Source organism: Tachysurus vachellii, chromosome 16 (assembly GCF_030014155.1).
Source record: "Tachysurus vachellii isolate PV-2020 chromosome 16, HZAU_Pvac_v1, whole genome shotgun sequence".
NCBI lineage: Eukaryota > Metazoa > Chordata > Actinopteri > Siluriformes > Bagridae > Tachysurus > Tachysurus vachellii.
In genome coordinates, this window is record NC_083475.1 from 8,757,123 (window position 1) to 8,768,273 (window position 11,151).

General features: G+C 40.9%; 1 protein-coding gene across 2 annotated transcripts; it reads left to right on the forward strand.

Annotated features, from left to right (window-relative positions):
* The first annotated feature begins 365 nt into the window (after positions 1-365).
* On the forward strand, positions 366-10,780 carry LOC132859123 (twinfilin-1-like). Of its 2 annotated transcripts, none has more exons than XM_060889724.1 (9): positions 366-449; positions 1,754-1,831; positions 1,948-2,121; positions 3,523-3,618; positions 4,891-4,995; positions 7,315-7,440; positions 7,697-7,847; positions 9,186-9,307; positions 9,390-10,780. In XM_060889724.1, the coding sequence occupies exons 2-9, from the start codon at positions 1,793-1,795 to the stop codon at positions 9,555-9,557; spliced, it is 981 nt and encodes a 326-aa protein (XP_060745707.1). In that variant the 5' UTR covers positions 366-449; positions 1,754-1,792; the 3' UTR covers positions 9,558-10,780. The 2 variants fall into 2 exon arrangements, with proteins under 2 accessions (XP_060745707.1, XP_060745706.1); XM_060889723.1 differs by having other exon boundaries at positions 367-449; positions 1,943-2,121.
* Positions 10,781-11,151: the final 371 nt, after the last annotated feature.

Sequence of the window (11,151 nt, forward strand, 5' to 3'; positions counted from 1 at the left end):
CTCATGGTTCTTCTCATGGTTCCTCTCATGGTTTCTTCCTCAGATCATCTCATGGTTCCTCTCATGGTTCCTCTCATGGTTTCTTCCTCAGATCATCTCATGGTTCTTCTCATGGTTCCTCTCATGGTTTCTTCCTCAGATCATCTCATGAGGTTTTTTCTCACCACCATCTCCCACCTTGCTGGGGATAAACTGATCAATTTAAAATTTGATTCCTACATTTGGCTCTACATTGATTCCCAGGTTCTCACATAATGACATGACCAGTTTTGGGATGTTTTGCATAGATAGCTTATCAGAGGCTAAAAGACAAATGCCACGTGACTGAGGGACGTCCTACGCGGTGACGTCACGACATACGCTGCAGCTCTGTACTTCCGCGTTTGTTCTGCACTAATTTGTGAGAGGCTGCAGAAGCGGTACGATGTCGCATCAGACCGGCATCCAAGGTAAAGTCTCTCAGTACGGGGCATAAAGTAAGGCTTGTGTTCGGTTTAACTTTCATTTGGCTTAGGGACTTTGTTTGGGTTCTTTGGTTATTGTTTACTTATTTTGTTATTGTACTTTAGTTAAAGTTTCATTGGGAGAAGGGGGGGGGGCAGAATAGAGAGAGAGAGAGAGAGAGAGAGAGAGAGAGACAGACAGACAGACAGACAGACAGACAGACAGACAGACAGACAGACAGAGAGAGTTAAACAATAACTGAGAGAGAGAAAGACAGAATAGAGAGGGAGAGAGACAGAATAGAGAGGGAGAGAGAGACAGAATAGAGAGAGAGAGAGAGAGAGACAGAATAGAGAGAGAGAGAGACAGAATAGAGAGAGAGAGACAGAATAGAGAGAGAGAGAGACAGAATAGAGAGAGAGAGACAGAATAGAGAGAGAGAGAGACAGAATAGAGAGAGAGAGACAGAATAGAGAGAGAGAGAGACAGAATAGAGAGAGAGAAAGGCAGAATAGAGAGGGAGAGAGAGACAGAATAGAGAGGGAGGGAGAGGGAGAGAGAGAGACAATAGAGAGAGGGAGAGAATAGAGAGAGAGAGAGAGAGAGAGAGAGAGAGAGAGAGTTAAACAATAACAGAGAGAGAGAGAGAGAGAGAGAGAGAGAGACAGAATAGAGAGGGAGAGAGACAGAATAGAGAGGGAGAGAGAGAGAGTTAAACACTAACCAGGAGAGAGTGAGAGAGAGAATCTCTGCCAAGTGTAATCTAAGTTTTATTACCCAAATATAGCCATGCAAATGAATAAATGTTTGGACGTCACTGATGATGCGTCAACAGCTGTTTTTTCCGACAGGTCAAAGTGCTTTTATTTATATATATGTGTATATATATATATATATATATATATATATATATATATATATATATATATATATATATATATATATGAGAGAGAGAGAGAGAGGGAGAGGGATAGATAGATGAAAGTCAGTCTGGACTCCTTTAGCTGCTTGGCATCCTTTTAGGGAATTCACATACCTAACGTTGTTTATTTCCATATCGGTCACTGTCTTTAATTTAACAAGATCTTACACTTAAACTGTTTACTCAGGCACTTTGGCTGCATCTTTAAAAAACATGTGTTTTTGCATGTCATGAAACACTAGAATGCAAACTATAGTGTGCAGATTAACAAGCAGTGATCAGAAGTTTCTACTTTTCTTTCTCCCTCTGTTGTGTGTATGACAAAATGAGCTTTATTACTTATGTGGTCAGATTGGGTTTGTTAGGTGTTCTTTACTCTGTCAACAGCCACAGCAGAGGTGAAAGAGATCTTCACCAGAGCACGTAATGGAGAGTACCGACTCATCAAGGTGGTCATTGAAAACGGTAGGTTTCAGGTTGACGCTAAGATTTCTGGGTTCAGTTGTGACTGTTAGAATCTGTATGCGATGAGGGACGATTTTTGTACTGAGCCTGGAGTCCTGCTGTGTTCTTCAGAACAGCTTGTGTTGGGAGGAACCAGATCTGCAGCCCAAAAATGGGAACTGGAATGGGACAGTTACATTCTGCCTCTTTTGGAGGACGCCATGCCTTCGTACGTCCTCTACAGGCTGGACAGCACCAATAATCAGGGCTACGAATGGATCTTCATAGCGTGGTCCCCGGATCATTCTGCAGTGAGTATAACGTAGTGCACCAGACAAAACAGTGAAATACAGGTCAAGATCTAAAATGTTCATTTATCATTTATAATATATAATATATATATAATGTAAAATATGTATTAAGGTTGTTGGCCATCACAGGTTAACCAGAACAGCTTCAGAACACACTGGCAACTGTTCTACAAGTCTGTCTAAAGTCTGTCTAGATATTCCTACTGGTGTTTTGATGATGATGATGATGATCATGATGATGATGATAATCATGATGGTGGTGGTGAGCAAGACCAATAGCATTGTCTTGGTCCAACATCAGTAGGTGTTCAGTTGGGTTCTTCTTCTTCTTCAGTAGACGTCTGAGGCATTTACAGTATAATATCTCTCGAACAAAGTTGAATGTTTGTAGGATTTGTATATATCTATTACCCTAAACAACAGATAAGCTGATTAGATTTTGGAGTTGATCCAATCAGGGTCAAGGTCACAACAAGGTCAAATGATTCAAATGATGTCTTTGGACAAGGACATTGTGATTCTGGAAAGATCAAGCGCATCAGGACAAAAAGGCCTCATCATAAGATAGTCAATCATTAGTAAGGATAAGTGTGTTGATTTACACTAATGCTGCCCTTTGAGCCAAACCATGCAAGCGAAAAAAACCCAGCAACAACGAAACCTAACATAACAGGGCCAACATTTTCTTTCCTCCTTTGTTTTGTCACCTGCCTTTTGGACCCGGCCTACGTTTTAAACTTAAACATTTTAAACTTACTGGACAATTTTAACATATGAGAAATAAAACCTTTAAAAAGTAAAGTAATCACTGGTTATGTTATATAAAAGAGAAGTATGACTTCCTTGGGGCTGTGGATAATTGGACATAATTACTAGTGTATGTTTATACCAATGCAGCAGACCCTATGGTTTTTTTCTGTAGGTTGTGTTTAGGGCTGGAAAACGTTTCTCCTAAGAATAGCCATTACAGACCACACAGTGTGCTTTGGCACTGCAGTAATTCTAAATGAACTCAACACGTCTACTTCAGTTTAAGTCTAATGCCATGCAGTGTTATCTTTTTTATATATATATATAGCTCCAAAACGTTATGATGTGGCCAGTAACATTGAATTATTAACTATATGGATGTAAGGTCAAACACAGAAAATAGATTGTTGTGATTTCATCCTGCTTTGCATAGAAAATTTGCAATTCTAATTTTGTCCCGCCGGCTTTCAATAAGCCAGTTGTGTTTCACAGCCAGCAGGGAGACAACGAGACCCAACAACCGAAAACACTCCGCTGTGAAGCCAAAACATTCCCTGCACATGCCTTCATTTATAGGATTTCTATTATATCATGCTTTCATTTACTTCTTCTTATTATTCCACTTATTTTCGGGTTTCTTTGTGTCGTCAGGTTCGGCAGAAGATGCTCTATGCCGCTACTAGAGCCACGCTGAAAAAGGAATTTGGTGGCAGTCACATAAAAGAGGAACTTTTCGGCACAGTGAAGGTACAGCAGAACGTGCTCAGATAGCATAACTATTCTTCACTGTGATTCATTACTGTCCAAGAGAGCCAGATTGCTTCTGTATAGTTGTACTCAAACCTCAGAATTAACCAGTATGCATGATGAAATAAGGATTTTTTTTTTTTTTAAATCTCACCACAGCAGACAGCAGAGACCGCATGCTAGTGCCCTACACCTAGCAGATGTTTGTGAATATAGGCTTGTTTACATTTTGAATTATTGAATTAAAGGTGGGGTCTCCGTTGTTTGAGAAATGCTTCAGAAATCTGTGTTGGGCCGCCAAACAAAACAAAACTAACGTGCAGAAAGGGGTGTGTCTTGTCAATATGGGCAGAGAGAGTGTTCAGTGTGCATGTGTGACATTAGCAGAAAGTGGTTTTAACAATGACATGGCGGATAAAAACAAACAAAGAAATCGAAGAAAGGCTTACGATAAGGCAAAGAAGTAGGACGGAGATAAACCTTTCACGGTACAACACACAGTACTACAAAAACATTTGTATTATCATAGTATTACTCACTGAGTTCATTTATTGATAAAAATATACCCTCGGTCAGCTGCCCCAACAGGGTTCGCCATAATACTTGTCTGGTGTATGTGTGGGCGGAGCTATTAAATCAGGGGTGGGACCCATTTGGGTTAGGGACGTGTTTGTTTTGGTGATTTCAAATGTCAACATTGGCTTTCAAACAACGGAGACCCCACCTTTTAAAGAGCAAACTGCTATAGAGAATGAAACATAAAATATGGGAAAGTAAGAAGCACCAACTCCCAGTTCATTTATATTCATATATATATATATATATATATATATATATATATATATATATATATATATATATATATATATATATATACTGACAGGAGGTCACGTGTTACACTGCTAATGATCACACGCCAGAGAATGAGGAAGTGTCATAGAAAACCACGCACGGTGTTATGAGGCACCTTTTTATATATTTGAATTTATTTGTTTGTACTTGGTATGTAATGTTTTATTTATTCTTAAGTTAATTGTTGTGCTACAGCTACGAATTTCAATTATAATCTGTATTTGTTAGATATTATATAATGTTAGAGCTTCGTCAGGACTTACTTTTATTTGAGCTTTTGTATTTCTTCTGTAGTTTGATTTTCTCCTCTAGACTCACAGGCATATAGGGCTAATAATTAAGTTGTTGTCGTTGCTTTTGTAGTTTGTTGTTACTGTTAATGATAAGAAGAGAAAGATTAAGGCTCCTATCTCTCTGCAGGATGATTTATCACTAAACGGCTATAAGAGGTACCTGGCGTCCCAGACTGCTCCGCTACCCCTTACTGCCGCTGAGGAGGAACTGAGACAAATCAAACTCAGCGAGGTATCACTGCATGCCATGTAGTAAGACCATGTAGTAAAAATAAGTGGATAAGGCCGTCACTAACACTGTACTAATGGGTTTGAGTACAATAGGAAAAGGATTTAGTAAGAACGTTGTCTTTTAAAATGGTGGCTGTCGATGATCATGTGACCACGGATCCCTGGCTGGCCTAGATCACTGTTTTACTCTCTCAGCTGTGCATGATCCCATCTGTCTCCATGTCTCCAGCGCCTGTGTATTATTGCCATGGCAACCAGCGGTGATGCTCGTACACAGAGCACACTTCAGCCTTGTGTTTTGCATGCCAACAAATACATCCAGGCAGCTCCAGAATTACTGACACCCTGAAAAAGATAGTGAGAAAGAGAGACAGGGATTGTGAAAAATAAAAGGGACATGAAAATATGAGCAAGATCAAACTATAATCAATATTGATTCGTTTTTGATGACAGAAAAAGACATATGTAGAATATTTTTAACAAAACTATGTCAGTTATTTGCCAAGACTGGAAATGCCAAATGTCCAGTGGGGTGTAACTTCACTTAGTCTTCCATTAACCCTGGGAAGGTGAATAGTCTTATGACATGAGATAAAGATGTCGGCCCTCATAAATCAGGCAGTGGTTATATGCAGCCCTCTTCCATAGTTCTGGAATATGTATATGCAATGTATATTATTATGGTACTGGAATATAATTATACATATAATTTTAAACAGTTAATAGCTCTTGTGTTGAGCTCTGGTTTTCATCTGTGAAGACAGATGCTGTTGTAAAGTATAAGCCAACATGGAGGCCAGAGAGCAGTTTCTGGGAGAAAAGAGGGAACATCGCTCATCGCAAATCGCTAAGTTTTGGGTGTATACCATACAACAATCTGGAAAGAAACCGCTGGTGTAGAAACATCTAGACATCAAACAGGCCGACAAGAAAAACAACAGTAGTTGATGAGCAAGACATTGTTTACAGTGGGTGCCAATAATTCTGGAGCTGACTGCAGAAGCTCTCTTATTTGATCCAGCTCCTGGAAGCAAATTCAGATCATGCAGCATATAATGTGCATGCTGAAAATCAAAATATAGCTTGTCTCCCTTAAGTGGCTGTTTTACAAGGACAACCTTAACAGGCAGCCATTTTCCAAACATCTCACTGAGATCAGCAGGGCAGATTACAGTGCCGTAGGCTATATTTCAGGCAAAGAGAGGCCACTTTTGTTGAGTGTATGGGCGTAAACACAGTTCCATCTCCTGCAGCCGTGTGTGTGTGTGTGTGTGTATGGTAAAGGGGAATACATTATTCAGAATGAATGGATGTATTCTAAACAGGTATGGATGGAGAGAAAAGCAACTTCCTGCTTTCATTATATAAACTCTTATAACCTGTGTGTGTGGCTCTATGTGTGTTGTGTGTGTGTGTGTGGCTCTATGTGTGTTGTGTGTGTGTGTGGCTCTGTGTGTGTTGTGTGTGTGTGTGTGTGGCTCTGTGTGTGTTGTGTGTGTGTGTGTGTGGCTCTATGTGTGTTGTGTGTGTGTGTGTGGCTCTATGTGTGTTGTGTGTGTGTCACACAGAGACACAGAGAGCCTGTGTGTGTGGCTCTGTGTGTGTTGTGTGTGTGTGTGTGGCTCTATGTGTGTTGTGTGTGTGTGTGTGTGTGGCTCTATGTGTGTTGTGTGTGTGTGTGAGGCTCTGTGTGTGTTGTGTGTGTGTGGCTCTATGTGTGTTGTGTGTGTGTGTGTGGCTCTATGTGTTGTGTGTGTGTGTCACACAGAGACACAGAGAGCCTGTGTGTGTGGCTCTGTGTGTGTGTGTGTGTTTGGCTCTCTGTGTGTGGCTCTGTGTGTGTGTGTGGCTCTGTGTGTGTGTGTGTGTGGCTCTGTGTGTGTGTGGCTCTGTGTGTGTGTGTGTGTGGCTCTGTGTGTGTGTGTGTGTGTGTGTGTGTGGCTCTGTGTGTGTGTGGCTCTGTGTGTGTGTGTGTGGCTCTGTGTGTGGCTCTGTGTGTGTGTGTGTGTGTGTGGCTCTGTGTGTGTGTCTCTGTGTGTGTGTGTGTGGGGCTCTGTGTGTGTGTGTGTGGCTCTGTGTGTGTGTGTGTGGCTCTGTGTGTGTGTGTGGCTCTCTGTGTGTGTGTGTGTGGCTCTCTGTGTGTGTCTGTGTGGCTCTCTGTTTGTGTGTGTGGCTCTCTGTGTCTCTGTGTGTGTCTCTGTGCGTGTATGTGTGTGTGTGTGTGTGTGTGTGGCTCTGTGTGGCTCATTGTCTGTGTGTGTGTGTGTAGCTCACTGTGTGTGTATAATGTGTCATCATGTGTGAGTGTGTGTACTTGCAGGTGCAGACAGACATCTGCCTGGACACAAAGCATCAGACGTTGCAGGGTTTAGCCTTCCCCATGCAGAGAGATGCTCTTGAGGCCTTGGAGCAATTCAGAAACAAAAGGATTAACTATGTTCAGCTGGTAATCAACACCTACTACACATAATATAAATACACCACTGTCGTATATCTACCTGTACACTGACTTTCACCTTAAATAAACCATCAGTAAATAGTCTGACTGTGTAATGTATTCATGTTGATCAGTCTGTAGCCTAAATGAACATACTGCTGTATGTCCTACAGTGACCTCTAGTGGATCCTGACAGTAATTTCTTCTGAGGGTGATTAAGCACGATTTCACACTGTGTTGTTAAATGTGCTTGTGCATGGTACAGGAAATCGATTTTCCAAAGGAGTGCATCAAATTATCCAGCACAGCTCTGACAGAGTTACGCGACCTGCCCAAACGAATCCCTAAAGACGCTGCACGCTACCACTTCTTCCTCTACAAGCACACGCACGAAGGAGACTACCTCGAGTCCACGGGTAAGACTTCTGCTTCGGTTTTCTATCATCTGCTTTCTTCTTTCTTTTAGACATTTAAAGTGAATTTTGCTCTTTTGTCATTACAAGTCTCAAGTCATTTTTGTCTTCTATGTCTCCTTCAGAAAACGTCATGTTTCTATTTGGTTGAGTCAGTGTTTCTTTCATTTCTCAGCTCTTCACTTTTAAGGACCTCCTTTAACACAGAAAAAAGTTTTACCTGATAATCAGGTCCTAGTTTACAAGTGAAACTTTTGGACACTAAAGCTGAGTCTATTGATGCACTACACACTATTGCCCGTTTCCATCGAGGCAGTTTGAGTGCTGGTTCGGAGCCTAATTTAGAACCAGTTCTTTCTTTTTCGACAGTCAAAGCATCGGCTCTGAACCAGGAAAAGTGGTTCTTATGTAGCACCAAAACGTTGCTGGTCTAGACTTAAGAACCGCTTGTGTCAGGGGCTGTGGGCGGAGCTACTGTTAGCACATTTGATAATGTACCTTAAGTATACTAATGTTTAATACACTTTTACTTTACCGCGATATGATACATTATCAGCACACATGATAGTAAGTAGCTACATGCTAAGGCTAACTTTTTCTGTGTTAATGATAAAATAACGTTATGTATTTTCTCGATTACAACCTCAGTTTATACAGATTACATGGAGCTGCACGTACACGTTGGATTCGCCACGTTTGGGTGTTAATGTAGGTTCACAAAGCCATGAGCATTAACAGTAAAGCAACATACACCATTGTTGATGTGTTTGTGTTTGCCGCTGCTGCGCTAAAGTTGCTGGGACACGTGACACGTATACAGTGACGTCAGACTCGGCTCTGTGACGGCTCTCTAGCTGGTGGAAAGGCAAACCGGTTCTTAGAAGGATCGCCAGTGGAACCAACTTTGAACCAGTACCAGTGCTGGCTCTGAACCAGCACCCGGTTCTTTTTGGTGGAAAAGGGGTATATGTACTCTAGTACTCCAATCTTATCCACAAAGGGCGTGCAGGTTTTTATACCAATCAATCAGAAGCCACACCTGATTCCACCTGTTTAATTAGTTATTCTTGGCTTTAATAGACTCTGGTGTGGCTTCTGCTTGGTCGGAACGAAAACCTGCACCATACCGGCCCTTTACAGATAAGATTGGGCACCGCTGCACTAGATGCTAGAGTACATAGTGTGTAGTGCATAGTGTGTAGTACAGCATTAGACACAGCTTTAGTGTCCAAAAGTTTCACTTATAAACTAGGACCTGATTATCAGGTAAAACTTGTAAATTATCTTTAATGCTGTCGGTGAGCATTAACGTCTCTCGTCATGCATCGTGTGTCTTTGCAGTGTTTATATACTCAATGCCTGGATACAAGTGCAGCATTCGGGAGAGGATGTTGTACTCCAGCTGCAAAAACCACCTCACAGACACAGTGGAAAATAAGCTGCAGATTGACATCGCTAAAAAGGTAAAGCCACAGCACACACAAGCAATTTAAATAAATAAATGAATTAAAAAAAAACAGAGCCTGACACGTTAAATTCCTGCAGTTGGAGATCGATAACGGTGACGATCTCACCAGTGACTTCATGTATGAAGAGGTGCATCCAAAGCAGCATGCGCACAAACAAGCCTTCGCCAAACCCAGGGGTCCAACTGGGAAGAAGGGGGGGCGCAGAATCACACGTGCTCCGGGCAATGCCGGGGATGAGGATTAACACTTAACATCGGTCCATTTTGTGTGATAAACCTTTCTTTTTTTTTTTTTTTAATTAGAACTCCTACTCTACCTTAAAGCCATTTACTCGTGTCTCCTTAGACTTGCGCATCTATGCACAAAGGAAAACACTACACTAGGGTTCATCCTGAACGAGTAGCTCATTCAGGGATCTGTGAAACTGAATGATGACACACTAAATGTACTCGCACTGCTTATTTACACCGCTTCTGAAACGCTTATTAAACCCAATTATAGCATGAAGGATGTTTTAAATGCAGGTGCTCAGTTCACAGCTGGGATGTAATTTACAACGCATTTAGCAGCAAGGTTGCCAAGTAGAAACGCTTTGTGAAAATGGTTTTCTGGTCTCCTGCCTGCTTTTGACCTCATAACAAATTCCGAGACTGACTTCAAAACTCTGTTGAGTAGAATCTGTGTTTGAGCAACTTTCCTTTCCAGTCCATTACTAAGTTTTAAAGTGCTCAATTCAATAATTCAGCAATTAGATCCGTTTTTCTCATTTCCTCAGGTCAACGTTTGCTCCTGAATAATCAAAATGACACCCCGAGGCGTTTAACCATCACCAATAACGTCCTTGCGTCTCAGCTGAACAGCCCTGCTTCATTCAAGTCAGGTTATTTTAATGAAGGGGTTACATGACGTGCCACAAAAGATGAAGAAATAATTTTATAAGTGTAACTATAAATGACAAACTGTGTTTTATAATACAAAGAGTTTTGATAACACAAAAAGGGGAATTTTTCTAGATAGCTCTAAACAACCAGTCAATCATGGTCTCTGTCAGTTGTTCAACTGATAAGGACAAATTTTTAAATTCTATTTTTCTAAGCCTGAATATTTGGTGCTGTATTTCCAGATCACGTTGTTCAACCTTTTCTTCTGTCTTCTTGAACGTCCCCTAATAATATGTTCCAATTACACTCCATGACTTTTATGTCCATAACATGTATACGTTGAATTTGTTCAGCATTTTTATGAAGACCATTAAAACCTCTTCTAAATGAAGGTACTGCGAAAAAAAAAAGAGAGAGAACACAACGGCGCTCCGTCTACTGTATAGATCTACCACTACAATCTTATCCTGGTGGTTTAATGAAGCTTCAATTAAATGTAACGTAGTACATTGTGACGTCTCAAATGTCTGTGTTTTTTTAACAAATGGAATTAATGACATAGAAAGATTAAAATATTTATATCATATTCCCTTATCTTTTTTTGATTCATCTGTATAAATTATGTGAATGAAGGTCCATGTTTTTACAATATTGACATGCTTTGAACAGTTTGAGTGGGGTATTAATGTAGTGAGGAACATGGAAATGTGTCATGACGGCTTTCCCGAAGCATGCTGGTGAAACACAGCTACCACTTTCTCAGAGAGCTTCTTTCCATGTAGGTGTATGCTGTTGCTTCATTGTTACATGCACTTGCCACAGGTTCTTGCCTCACTGTGTACACAATGGTAAAAAAATAATATCAGTGGACATCAATACAGCCAGTGTGTCTTCTGGAATGTGTTTGGGAGCTGGTAGGACACCAACGCATACATGAGAAGAACAGGAGAAACTTTA

Coding starts and splice junctions, on each gene's coding strand:
- LOC132859123 (XM_060889723.1), top strand. CDS start 425: ATGTCGCATCAGACCGGCATCCAAG. Junction 3,619..4,890: donor AACTTTTCGGCACAGTGAAG/GTACAGCAGAAC, acceptor ATCTCTCTGCAG/GATGATTTATCACTAAACGG. Junction 7,848..9,185: donor AGACTACCTCGAGTCCACGG/GTAAGACTTCTG, acceptor GTGTCTTTGCAG/TGTTTATATACTCAATGCCT.